Consider the following 14263-nt stretch of genomic DNA (forward strand, 5'->3'; position numbering starts at 1 on the left):
ATCGGTCTGGTTGTCCTACAAACAGTGACAACATCCGAGGCAGGTTTTATGATAAATCCGACTTTTTCTGATCATGTCATACATTGATGCGAGTGGAAATTACTGAAAGAACTTCGAGTTTCACTTTGTAGTGTATTTTTCTAGGTTTGAAAGGTTTTCAAAGTAACGTGAAAGTAAAGTAATTAATAATCTGATTCATTTTTACATGCAGTAATCAATAATGCATTCAGATCACAGTTTTAAAGTAGTAATTAGTAATCTGTAGTGGATTACTTTTTTTTGAGTAATTTACCCAACAACGGTTGATGCAGTGCCCTCTAAAGTACACGTTCGTGTGTGTTCATGTGTGTGAAAACATCATGTATTCTTGCACATGGGCACACCCTAGTGGAGAATGTGATGCAGTGCTCTGTATTGGAAAGCGAATGAAGTGTGCGAATTCGTGCCTAGCAGGATTGGTCCTTTTTCAGACAGCCAATGTCTACTCCTCAGGTGGCTTCCATACATAAAATTAAATCTATCCTATTCTGTGATCACCAGGAGTTTAGCAACATTGTTTATTTTGTTTTTTGTTTTTCATCTGAAATGAGTTCCTTCCTGGCTGTGAAGATATTGAGAACTCTGCCGCTCTGTAGGCTACTGAACGTATCTCTCAGATAACAGAATTACAGAAACAGGAGCTCAGCAGGTGCGGATAAAATTACACGAGCTCGCCGGATGCTCATAAGCGCCGCTCAGCTGCTTCACACACGTGCAGCCGGCCGGTTGAGCGAGCGGACATGGCGGATATGAGTGCGTTATTGTTATTAATTTGGTAGAAGAAGCTTAAGGTTTGAGGAATGTACCGGTGGCATGGAGGCACGCGGAGAGAGCAGCCAGGGGAGCGAAGACGATGCGCCACCGGAGGACCGCGTCAGTGTGAGTCACTTTAATCAAGCGTCAGGGTGTTTTTTTTTTTTCTTAATTATTGTGCGCTTAAATGTTTCTGTCCATGCTCTCAGAAATAAAGGTACCAAAAGTACCCTTGTCACTGGAGTGGAAACATCAAGGGCATCTTTTGCACTTTTTGTAGCCTATGTGTCTTGTGTGAATATTTTACCTGGGAAGGCGCATGAAGTTCATTAGAGTGTTACTTATGTACCTTTTTATACTATATTCCCATTTTTATGTGAAGGATACACAGCAAAGTTTCAAAATATACTGTATAATCCAGCTGGTACTGAACTTGATCATAGACGAGACTGTGATCGTGTAGATTGTTCAGCTGTGTGGTTTAAGTTCCTGAGGATATTTTCTCGATTTCTTTCAACTCCAAAAGTTTTCACAGCACCTGTAAGTGAATGTTTTTCGCCCACATGTCGTGTGCCATGTTCAGTGAAAATTAACAAACAACCAATTCGTCCTGAAAGGTTGTGAGACTATTAAGAAGCAGCCCGTGGTCAGCTCATTGTACAGTAAGTAAGTAAAACGAGGGGATGAGATGACATGGCATGAATAATAAATGTTCACTGAAACGGCATAAGGCTGAGCTGGTTAACGCATACACACAGCAGTAAGAGAAACACACCAGGAAGTTTTCCACCAGGAATCTGGGGACCTATCCTCTCTACATTACACAAGTGACTGCTTTAACATGGAAAAACTGTAGCATGGAAACAGTAACACTATTTACATTTTAACATCAAATGAACTGTACAGAATACATAGCTTACTTAGCAGAATAATAAATAGATAGATAAATATAAATAATGTGTCTGTCCGGACAGTAAAATATACAGCCTCCAAAACAAATGTAACGCAAGCACATAATTATAAAAATAAAATGATTACAATATGAGGGTAAATTAACTGTATGCTCACATGTTTATATTTAATTTAATCATTACTCGTTTTTGTCTTTAATAGCTTTTTTTTTAAATTGTTTAATAAAAATAGCTTAAATACTACAGTGAGTTATTTCTACAGTAATATCAATAAGATAAAATTTTACAGATATTTTTAGATATTATTATACATGTATAATATGAAGGAGACGTTAATGAACACAAAGTTTTGTTGCATACATTATCGAGTGTTTTTCATGGTAAGGTTGATATTTGCTTGGATTTAACTCGTTACTGTAGATACTGAATACATCTTTGAAAATGGTTGGTGGCGTCAATGCTAAAAGGATCTGGTGTACTGTGATGTATTATTTTGTGTGTGTGTGTGTGTGTGTGTGTGTGTGTGTGTGTGTGTGTGTGTGTGTGTGTGTGTGTGTGTAATCAGAGGTTAGAGTTTTGGATGAACACTGACAGCATGGATTGGCAAGCTCATTCTTATCATTGTCAGATATCACAACAGCACCGGTTGGAATTACCAGTTCAAATCACTCACTCTGAAAGGGATCCAACTGGGCTACACAGTCCACCATTAACGCCTACCACGAATGTCTACCGTAAACATTACCCACTAACACCTACCACTAACTTTACCCACTAACATTAACATTAATGTCTACCACTAACATCTACAACTAACACCTACCATTTACGTTACCCATTAATGTCTACCACTAATATGTACCACAAACTTTACCTACTAACATCTAGATATTACCCATTAATGTCTACCACTAACATTACCCACTAACATTACCCATTAATGTCTACCACTATCATCTAGATATTACCCATTAATGTCTACCACTAACATTACCCACTAACATTACCCATTAATGTCTACCACTAACATCTAGATATTACCCATTAATGTCTACCACTAACATTACCCACTAACACCTACAACTAACACCTACCATTTACATTACCCATTAATGTTTACCACTAACATCTACCACTTACATTACCCACTAACATTACCATTACCCACTAACATTACCCATTAATGTCCACCACTAACATCTAGATATTACCTATTAATGTCTACCACTAACATTATCCACTAACATTACCCATTAATGTCTACCACTATCATCTAGATATTACCCATTAATGTCTACCACTATCATTACCCACTAACATTACCCATTAATGTCTACCACTAACATCTAGATATTACCCATTAATGTCTACCACTAACATTACCCACTAACACCTACAACTAACACCTACCATTTACATTACCCATTAATGTTTACCACTAACATCTACCACTTACATTACCCACTAACATTACCCATTAATGTCCACCACTAACATCTAGACATTACTCATTAATGTCTACCACTACATTATCCATTAACCTCTACCACTAATTCTACCACTTACATTACCCATTAATGTCTACCACTAACATCTACCACTAACATTACCCATTAATGTCTACCACTAACATCTACCACTAACATTACCCATTAATGTCTACCACTAACATCTACCACTAACATTACCCATTAATGTCTACCACTAACATCTAGACATTACCCATTAATGTCTACCACAAACATCTACCACTAACCACTTACATTACCCATTAATGTCTACCACTAACATGTACCACTAATGTTACCCAGCAGTGGCAGCTTGGCAGTTCTGGGATTTGAACTCACAACCAACGTCTTATCCACTGAGCTACCACTGACCCTAATATTAACCATTAACATCTACCACTAACATTAAATGTTACCGCCTTTATTTTATTCCTCCACCTACAGGAGTGTAGGAGGTTTAAATCCTTAGTATAGAGCACGCAAGAAAAAATAGAAACGCATCCTATCTACGATGTTTTATTTGCTGTAAAACTTCTTGTGCATTTGTACTTTGTATGAAGTGGTTACTTCAGTCAAGTTCACAGCTCTCCTATCTTCATGTTTTGTATGTGTGTGTGTGTGTGTGTGTGTATGATTTAATATGTTGGCTGCAGGTGACGGAGGTGTCCGTGGAGGTGGCCACAGTGGACGCCATGCTCGATAAGCTATGTAGGAGATACAGCGGACGCAGAAGGAGAGCAAAGAAGGTGAAGAAAGTGAAGAAGAAGCCCCTGGTGAACCTGCAGAATCTGGTCCTGATTATTACAGTTGTGGTGTTTGTCATTGTGGTGATCATGTGGTCACTTCTGTGGGTTTTTACATGTAAGTGTAACATAAAATCCGTTCAGGTGTGTATGTGTAGTATTTTCTAATGACAATTACGCATTCATTGGTTGGTCACTTTGTCATATACCGTCTTTCTTATAGTTCGGAGAGAAAGCAACAGTGGTGTGTACTTCGCTGGTATGTTTCGTGTTGCCAATGTAGAGTTCATACCAGAATACCGGCATGCCGACTCCAGTGAATTTGTATCCATGGCAAATCAAATACAAAATGTGGTAAGTAAATAAGGACTTATATAATATGCTGTGATGAAGCAGAGTTACTGTTACCGCCGTAAAGTTATTATTTTCTGTTTACAGCACGTCCGGAAGTCTTGCACTCGTCTTAAACCACAGCAATGTGTCTATTTATAGAAACATATATCTCATCAACCTCTCTTTTTTCTCAAGACAAAACTGTTACAAAGCGCTGACACTGGAGACTCCTCCCATACATGTTAACTAAACGTCTCCTCAGAAAGAGGGCATTAATATAAACCTATGAATGGTTGTGAATTACAACCGGAACTACTGTCAGAGCTGCTGTTATAGAAAATCAACATCTTCTGACCAATCAGAATCAAGAATTCAACAGTGCTGTGGTATAAAAACAAACATGCATTACAGTGAATATTAAACTTACATATATTCTCCTGTTTCCAATAAAGGTAAGCAAAGTCTACAGATCATCATCAGTGTCGAAGCTCTACAAACACACCATCATATCTGACCTGAGGTACTGACGACATCACACACACTACAGTCCTGAGGTTTTCATTTGATAATTACCACTGCCAGTGTAATATTTTGCTCATTGTTTGTTATTATCTTTCACAGTCGATCAGTTGGTGTCCAAAAGGTGCCAATATTGCTAAAGAGTAATACGTCTATCTAACCACAAATCTTATTATTAGCTTCATCAGCCTTGTAGTATTTATTAATTAGCTACATCAACGTTGTAGTATTTACTATTAGCTACATCAACGTTGTAGTATTTATTATTAGCTACATCAGCCTTGTAGTATTTATTAATTAGCTACATCAGCCTTGTTGTATTTATTATTAGCTACATCAGCCTTGTTGTATTTATTATTATTAGCTACATCAGTCTTGTAGTATTTATTATTAGCTACATCAGCCTTGTAGTATTTATTATTATTAGCTACATCAGCCTTGTAGTATTTATTATTAGCTACATCAGCCTTGTTGTATTTATTATTATTAGCTACATCAGCCTTGTAGTATTTATTATTATTAGCTACATCAGCCTTGTTGTATTTATTATTATTAGCTACATCAGCCTTGTTGTATTTATTATTAGCTACATCAGCCTTGTAGTATTTATTATTATTAGCTACATCAGCCTTGTAGTATTTATTATTAGCTACATCAGCCTTGTAGTATTTATTATTAGCTACATCAGCCTTGTCGTATTTATTATTAGCCCTATGGCCTTTAGTTTTCACTGTTAATTACACTGGCTTTTTGTTTTTCTTGTTAGCTATATTAGTCTTGTAGTTTTCCTTGTTTATTGTTTTGTTGTTGTAATGAATTTTTATGCACATTAGCTTTGGAAGTTTTCATTGTTACATACATTAGCCTTGTAGTTTTCATTGTCAGCTACATTAGCATTGGTGCTCCAGTGCAAAACTAAAGAAGGCTAAGTTCATATGCCAAACATGATCGATTACATTTGGTGTAAGTGGTAAACTGTGTAAACTAAAAAATTCAAAGGAAGTATTCCTTTAATTTGCAAGAACATTTAAGAAAGTGTTGAAAACATACCCGAGAGTTTTGAAAGGAAACCTTGTGCATGTGCTGTGTTCTCGTCTTGCCCTCATCAGTAACAATGATAAAGGTGGTGTGCTGGTGCATTTCTGGATGATCTTCGTGGTGCCAAGGCTAAAGACTCCAGCAGTGTGTGAGGAGTGTATCAGTGCGATCCTCAGAGACTCAGTGCTCACATCCCTAAAGAACAGATCCTCTGTGGGCTTCCTGCTGGGGCTGCCAGTAGACTTCGACTCCATCTTCATCAACAGTAAGACGAGCGATACCTGTCTGAGGCTGTGATCCAGAGACTTCACTTTAAATGAATATATACTGACATGATAAACGCACTGTTTCTACTCATCCGTATGCAGTAGTACTGTACATGCACCCTGCAGACGTTATGAATCTGTTCTTACAGTTACCGATGTATTAAATTATTATAGATATTGTAATAGACAGACAAGTTATTGCCTTATTATTGAACCCTTTTAGGAGGTTAAGGACCTGTAATTATCCCGTGAACTATTAAAAGACCTTTGAAGAAAACATCTTTCTAAGACTGTGCAGTACCACATACCAAGAAATGTTTTACGCCTGACAGGTTCTAGTCGTTCTAGCATCTTCCTAAATGGGTTTTCTAATGAGGGACGACTGAAGGCCTTTTAAGCGTTATACATTTTTTAAGTGTGTAAAAATGAGAGCATGGTGATAGATGATACACAATTACACTTATCAGTTCAACCAGATGCAGCAGCAGAATGTGTAAAAGACTTAAAAGACATGTTGTTATTATTAGAGAAACATAGCCAGAATGAGACATATGCTAAGTCTACATGAGGCTGAGAAACAAGTACAAGCTTTTTATGTTATAAATATTATAATTATTGTGTGGGGGCATGGTGGATTAGTGGTTGGCACGTTTGCCTCACCCCTCCAGGGTTGGGGGATTGGATCCCGCCTCCTTCCTGTGCTTGGGATCTTGCACGTCATTTATTTACGGCATTTGGCAGACACCCTTATCTAGAGCGACTTATCTCATTTTATACAGTTGCCTTGCCTCAAGGGCCCAGCAGTGGAAGCTTGGTGGGATTTGAACTTCGACCTTCCGATCAGAAGTCCAACGTCTTAACTTGAGCTACCACTGCATTTTCTCCCCGTGCTTTGGGGGTTTCCTCCGGGTACTCTGGTTTCCTCCCCAATCCAAAGACATGCCGGATTGACATTACCAAATTGTCTGCAGTGTGTGAATATGTGTGTGCTTGTTACCTACAAAGGGATGGCACCCCATCCAGGGTGTCCCCCACCTTGTGCCACAAATTCCCTGGGATGGGCTCCAGGCTCCCCGCGAACCTGTGTAAGATAAGCGATATGGAAAATGGATGGATGGATGGATGGATGGATTATACTGTTTCACCAAAAAGATCTATTAACTATCTATTATTATTATTATTATTATTATTATGTATTAACAGGCCACTCTCAGGATTTGAAGGGGTTACCTTTTCCTCCTTAATTCACTTAATACTTATTCCTTAATTAAATAATCTCTTTTTAAAAAACATTTACATGAACCTGTTGTATGTTTTACCAAAATTCAAAATATATCATTAAAAAAAAAAAAAAAAAAAAAACACTGCCAGTGTATATTTATTACACTTTTTTCTCCGTAGTTGCTCTTCGCTCAGATTACACATCAATCGCTGCAGGTAATACTTTTGGTGTTTGATTGGCATGACTGCATGTGTATCACAATCCCATGGCTCTGAGTTTGGAGTTAATCTTCATACCTCTTTGCCTCTTTTTCAGGTTCTGAGTGTGTGGATAAGCTGTACGCAGGTCTCCCCGATGTGAGAGTCCCACTGAACGTTTTCTCATCCTGGGGGGGTCTGAGCTGCCACGTCAAGCTCACGTCTGCTCCGGGCACCGTCATCCGACTCACGGTGAACAGCATGGACATCGAGCCAAGTGACTGCATATACGATGCTCTCACTGTGTACGACGCACTGCTGCCTATGAGAGCCAAAACCTTGCACAGGTTCATGTTTAAATCAGGCTAATATACTGTAGTAATATATCAACTACATTAATAGTAGTCAATAGCAGTTGATAGTGAGCTCCACCATCATCACGTCATTAAAGAAATAAAACCGCTGGCCTCCTGGATATACAATAAGGAGGATATAATATAGAGTAAGTATGTGCACTTGCACATTGAGTGTCTTTCTTCCTGTAGGTTGTGTGAGGCAGTGCGGGTTCCGGTCTCTCTCGTCTCCACCTCTAACGTCATGCTGCTTTCCTTCAGACTCACGCAAGGCAACAAGAGCTTCCGAGGATTCTTCCAGGCCGTTCCTGAGGCAGGTGTGTGCATATCTGTGTGTGTGTGTGTGTGTGTGTGTGTGTGTATGTGTGTGAGAGAGAGAGAGAATGTGAGAAAGACAGACAGAGAGATAGATAAGTCTGATCTCTGTGGTTCTTTAGTGCTGTATAAGCCGCAAAGTGATTTAAGTTCTAGAAGTTGTACTCATCCTTTATCTCTCTTACATCACTGTAGAGTGCCTGAGTGTAATTGAGATTCCAGCGGCTCCGAGTGAAGCAGGCGAAATGACCAGCCCGTTTTACCCCAGTCTTCTCCCCCCGCTGTGCTCCTGCACATGGAGGCTTCAGGTACGTCACCACACTGAATATTTATTCAATGAAATAGTCACCGACGTCTTGCTTTAAAAGTGTATATGACGTTTGATGTTAGTATTCGATAAGACTGAGGTTGTTTGACTCATTTTAGACCCACAGTACTTCTCTAGGTGTGGCTCTGAAGTTTCAGAACTACATCCTGGCACCGAAAGACCTGACTCCATGTGAACACGGCTGGTGGAAGGTCAATGAGATCATGTGAGTGATCGTATATTTGGTTAGAGTGTAATGATGACGGAACGCGAGCTCGGATTGATAACCGGGGGTTTGCTCCGCCATCGTGATCCTGCAGATACTGCGGCCGCTACGTGAGTCACGCGACCATCTTCCGTGTTCCTGAGAGAAGTGTGGAGGTGGTGTTTCGCTGCAGCTCCCGCAATTCAGAGCTGCCTTTCAGCGCCACCTACAGTGCCTTCAACATCAGCCAGCGTGAGCGCAGTGATGCCCCCAGATGATAGTGGAACTCATTACAATTTGATGTCAATATATTGGAATATATTATATTTATTACATACAGTATATATATATATATATATATATATATATATATATATATATATATATATATATATATATATATTTTTTTTTTTTTTTTTTGGGGGGGGGTAGATATATTTCTGCTGAAAAGCTTCCACATTCTTAACATCACCATGGATGACATGACTCATCCTTGGGATTTTTTTTTCTTCCTCCAGCGTGTCCTGAGGGTCACTTCTTGTGCGCCACAGGTCTGTGTGTGGAAAAGGAACGCCGCTGTGATGGCCTGGATGACTGTCAGGATGAGAGCGATGAGGTCTTCTGTTGTATGTCAACTTTTTCTCCGTCACTAAACCAACCAGTAAAATTGTCTGCATTATAGATGTCTGATGGCTCCAGAATTTTTCAACCTCATTTCTATAAACTGCATCTGTCATGTTTATAATGTAAAAGCTACAGTATTGAATTTGTGTTATATAGTCGCATCTTTTAAATCTTCATTGACAAAACCGAACAGCTGCCCTTAGACTAACATTATAGGCAAGTTTGGAGTCGGTTCTGCTCTCAGTACAAGGACACATACTAAAGTGTAATGTTTTAGTAGTCCTAAGCTAATTAAAATATCCTGATAAAATACATACCCTCTATGGCCAAAAGATTGCGGGCACCTGACCAACACACGCTTGCTGAACATCCCATTCCAGATTTATTCCCCCTTAGGGTTAGGGTTAGATGGTCTGGTATGATGGTCAGGTGTCCACAAACTTTTGGTTTTGGTCATCACAGGACTTATCCTACAATTGTAAGTGACTACTAAGAGTGAATTTCTTAGTCCTAATCTGAAAGTATTTGTAAATACTTGTATTTGTGTAAATTTGCAGCAAAACCCTTTAAAAACTGCGGCAGCCTGACTCCTCTTCACCCTCTTTATGTATGCGATGGAGAGAATGATTGTCCCAATGGACGAGATGAAACCAACTGTACTCAAGGTACAATTTCCTTCATGTACACACACATCTGTGATATTCACACTGTTTGGAGCAGTGTTTTGTGAGTCTGTTTTTGAGACCGTTACTCCAATGTCGCTTATAATCCAAGATGGCTGAATGTGAGATGTTAATATTTCATGCCTGAAAGAGTTAACCCTGAGCGTTTTTGTGAGATGTTGGTCTGACAGAAAGGTTGATGCTCTGCAGAGACAGGCTGCTCTGGGATGTGGTATCAGTGCAGCAATGGAGCGTGTATCTTAAAGAAAAATGCAAAGTGTGACGGATTTCATGACTGTCTCGACCGCAGCGATGAGAAGGACTGTGGTGAGTTCTCACAAAGCATGTGGCCTTTACTTACCCCAAGCCCTTTACTTTTGATTACATTAACGGTGTTTGTTTATTTAAACTTTCGAGTTGAGTAATTGTAATTAGGAAAATGATTTGGTCGACTTGGATTTCAGTTAGTTCAGCTAATCAATGTTCTGTGCTGGAAAGCCGCCCACAGACTTCATTTCTAAGCACTGTAATTGTTAGCGCAATGACTCACCTCCCATCTCGGCTGTGCTTCCATGAGGACATTGTTAGCGTTAGCTCCACTCTGTACGGGTTCACCTGCAGTGCGCTGAACCCGCTGTGTTAATTGCAGTGTGTGTTGGCGGTGATTTCGGGACAGGTTTGATATGAAAAGGCTGGGCTTTGATCACTGCTCCGGCTCCGTAGCAAAGGCCTGTATGGATTTAATAAGACGCCGCACTTCAGGACCATCTGTCAGCTTCTCTCTTTCTCGAACTGCATGCAAAATTACAGCACAGTTCATTAAAAAATTCTGTTTTTTTTTCAGGCTTTGTAGAAATGCTCTTTATGATAACGAAGAGGAAAATTTCCAAATGTCAGCTGTAATTTGACGGTAGCAAAACGACAATACAAAAAGGCACAGAAGGCCTTATCCTCATCAAGAAATCCAGATTGTATGAAGGTGTAAATAGGATTTACCCTAAATGACCCACTCACTGCTCCGGTAAATCGCATAATCACAGAAGACATTTTGCAAGGCTCGCATTTGCATAATGAAACATGATTGGCTCTTATATTTTATGATGTAATAACACCTATGAACTATTCAGAGACTACAACTTCTTTTTTAGACTTTCCCTCTAAAACTTTCAATAACAGGCAAAACCGGTTACGTACCTATAGCATAACCTATAAGTCTCTTTTAATTTAATGTCTCCCAAATAAAACAAAAACAACAATACTGTGACGTACTGAAAACCAGGATCGCCTCTAATGCATAGAATTTTTCATGTCTGTAATGTGACCATAACTGTGCATGTTCCGCGTTGAAGCGTGTGGTCAGTCCACACCTGTGAAACGTGTGATGGAAAGCACAACTCCTCAGGAGCGAGTGGTGGGTGGAGTCAATGCTGCAGAAGGGGAGTGGCCATGGCAGGTCAGCTTGCATTTCTCAGGCCATCTGTACTGCGGCGCCTCCGTTATCACCAGCGAGTGGCTCATCTCCGCTGCACACTGCTTCAGCAAAGAGAGGCAAGATCATGTCAATTCCTAATACCTTATATCATTCTGAAACGAAGACACAAACATGAACTATGTTACACAATAATAAGTAAACGTACTGTATATACTATGGACAAGTCTGGATGACTAGTAGTACATGGAGCATTCTTTTAAGTAAGTTTGTATATTAGTGAAAACACTGTTGAGGATGTTAATTAAGTATTTGATGTAAACAATAAGGCTAGACTGCATTCATTGATTCGCTATCTAAACCGCTACAACCTTTAACCTTTGACCTCACCAGACTCTCAGACCCTCGCCAGTGGATGGCTCACCTGGGCATGTTGACTCAGGGCAGTGCTAAGCACATGGCAGAGATCCGCCGCATCGTAGTGCATGAGTACTACAATGCTCGAAACTTTGACTACGACATCGCCCTGCTGCAGCTCAGAAAGGCGTGGCCCAGCAACCTGGCCCCCTTTATCCAGCCTGTGTGCCTGCCCGCGCCATCACAGACCCTCACAGAGAAACACCGCTGCTGGGTGACTGGCTGGGGCTACCGCTCCGAACAGGGTGAGACATGTAGCTGGATGAACATGAAGAATCCGCTCATACGTATTACTGAATAAGACTTCTGAATTCACATATTTCTAAGCACAGATTCATAGCTACTGATTCCTAACATGTGGAACTCATAATCGACCTGTAAACTCATCGAAAATACAATAAGACTATACATTTTCCTCCGTTTTAAATAATAAATTGTTGACACGTTGCTTGCGTGAAAAGGTAACGCGCACAGGTTTACCTTCATCAAGTCTCCAGATTCTATGAATATTCAAATTAGAAATGCCCCCAACCCTACACACACTCGCCTTCTTCTTGTGGTAAACTTGTGTTGTCTAGCCTACAACTGCATATTGGAACATCATTGTTTGGCGGTCTGGGAAAGCAGACAAAAAAAAAGATGAGGGGTTTTCTTCCTATGATGACTTTGCCCATAAAAATGCTAGAAATTTACTTGTGTTTGATTGATACATTCCTAACGGAAACCTTCGAAATCAGAAAATGTCAAACGTTCACAACATGAAGGGTTTCCCAGGCCGCCACACATAGATTATAAAGCAATAGCATTTTCCTCTTGCGCTTTTAATACCAACCCAGATTTTTTAATAATACTGTTTCAACACAGATCTCGAACGCAGCAGCCTTTATTTTTTTTGTCACATATACATTACAGCACAGTGAAAATCTTTTCTTCATATTCCAGCTTGGGATCAGAACGCAGGGTCAGCCATGATACAGTGCTCCTCGAGCAGAGGGGGTTAAAGGCCAGCAGTGGTAGCTCAACAGTGGTGGGGCTTGAACCCATGACCTTCTGATCAGTAACCCATAACCATTGAAAATTCATAAAAAATTCATTAAAATTTACCATTTTTTAACCTTGGTAATTTGCATCCCTTGTCAGCAGCAATCTGAATTTCTTCCATATTCTTCCATCAAAATCCAATGACTCTAGCCCATCTCTAAACATTTGACTACAAGCACATGCACAGAGGCAGAAATATTTTTTTTAATCAGTAATAATACATATGGTTGTTATACACTATCCCTCGATCACTAAGTAAAAAAATGCTACAAATATTTTTTCACTTAAATAAGTTCCCCTAAAAGGATTCAAATTTAGTGTCACTTTAATCCATTGGTAATGCATCTGCAGCAACGATTTAGTAGTCTTTCAACAGAAAGTGCTCAATGTGTCCCTCTTTGGTGTTTTCCACAGATAAGGTCCTACCCACGGTGCTGCAGAAGGCTGAGGTAAACGTCCTGAGTCAGAGTGAGTGTAAGAGGGCGTACGGTCCTGTCTCTCCCCGCATGCTGTGTGCAGGAGTATCCAGTGGAGAGCGAGACGCCTGCCGAGTGAGTGCAACTAAAGCATGACGTTTGTCTCAAATTTCTGCAACTGAGCCACGTGTGAAAATCAGTTTGAAGGTTTTTATAGGTCCGACTCACAAATCGTCCATTCTAACACTCCTGCACTTACCATGCTAGCTTAAATCTCAATAATTAATAAAAAAAAACAATAATATCCTCGACTGTCCTTTCAAGTCTTTCTTGGTGTCTTTATGTTCTTCTTTGTCGGCAGGGGGACTCCGGTGGTCCTCTGTCGTGCCAGGCGTCGGAAGGTGGACGCTGGTTTCTGACGGGAATCGTAAGCTGGGGGTCGGGCTGTGGCAGACCTAACTTTCCCGGAGTGTACACCAGGGTGGCCAAGTTCATCTACTGGATCAACAGCCACATTTACAACTCATGATTGACCTACAACACTCACAGCCAAGCATTTTAACCTCTACTCTATTGACATTAAAGTTTGAACCTCAGTATCCATGAACAGACCTCAGCATAATCACAGCCATCATTAGATCATTAGAGCAGATAGCGTGCAGACGTGTGATTGGCTCGTGTGATTCAAAAGTCTGTAACACTTACACGGTCCTTAGAAATACATGTGTATTCCAAAAATAAAGTATATTTGAAACTTTGAGGTGATGTCTTTTAGTGGAGGATTTTCACTGGGCTTTCGTAGTTGATGATTTCCCTATTTCAGTATGTCCCATACCTCTTACACCTCAGCAATTTGCCAATGCTAACATTTTTATTTATTTATTAAAGAACAACTCTTCGTAATTTTGAACTATTTATAGTTACATTTAAATGTTTCATCGGAACAAGTTAGTTCCCGTTCTTGC

General features: G+C 39.9%; 1 protein-coding gene across 1 annotated transcript; it reads left to right on the top strand.

Annotated features, from left to right (window-relative positions):
- Positions 1 to 728: 728 nt before the first annotated feature.
- tmprss7 (transmembrane serine protease 7) lies at positions 729 to 14222 on the top strand. The gene is made up of 18 exons (XM_017452904.3): positions 729 to 918; positions 3865 to 4072; positions 4178 to 4308; positions 4740 to 4807; positions 5916 to 6109; positions 7512 to 7547; positions 7648 to 7876; positions 8075 to 8199; positions 8393 to 8505; positions 8624 to 8730; positions 8825 to 8961; positions 9228 to 9335; positions 9891 to 9998; positions 10206 to 10322; positions 11345 to 11543; positions 11818 to 12086; positions 13297 to 13433; positions 13660 to 14222. Exons 1-18 carry the CDS (start codon positions 853 to 855, stop codon positions 13825 to 13827), a joined length of 2520 nt encoding a protein of 839 aa, XP_017308393.2. The 5' UTR covers positions 729 to 852; the 3' UTR covers positions 13828 to 14222.
- Positions 14223 to 14263: the final 41 nt, after the last annotated feature.

The sequence above is a fragment of the Ictalurus punctatus genome, chromosome 23, assembly GCF_001660625.3.
Source record: "Ictalurus punctatus breed USDA103 chromosome 23, Coco_2.0, whole genome shotgun sequence".
Lineage (NCBI taxonomy): Eukaryota > Metazoa > Chordata > Actinopteri > Siluriformes > Ictaluridae > Ictalurus > Ictalurus punctatus.

Excerpts from the sequence above, each read along its gene's own strand:
- tmprss7 (XM_017452904.3), top strand. The coding sequence starts at position 853 with ATGGAGGCACGCGGAGAGAGCAGCCAGGGGAGCGAAGACGATGCGCCA. Across the intron at positions 919-3,864 it reads CACCGGAGGACCGCGTCAGT|GTGACGGAGGTGTCCGTGGA; the intron begins GTGAGTCACTTT and ends TGTTGGCTGCAG. Across the intron at positions 8,962-9,227 it reads TGCCTTCAACATCAGCCAGC|CGTGTCCTGAGGGTCACTTC; the intron begins GTGAGCGCAGTG and ends TTCTTCCTCCAG.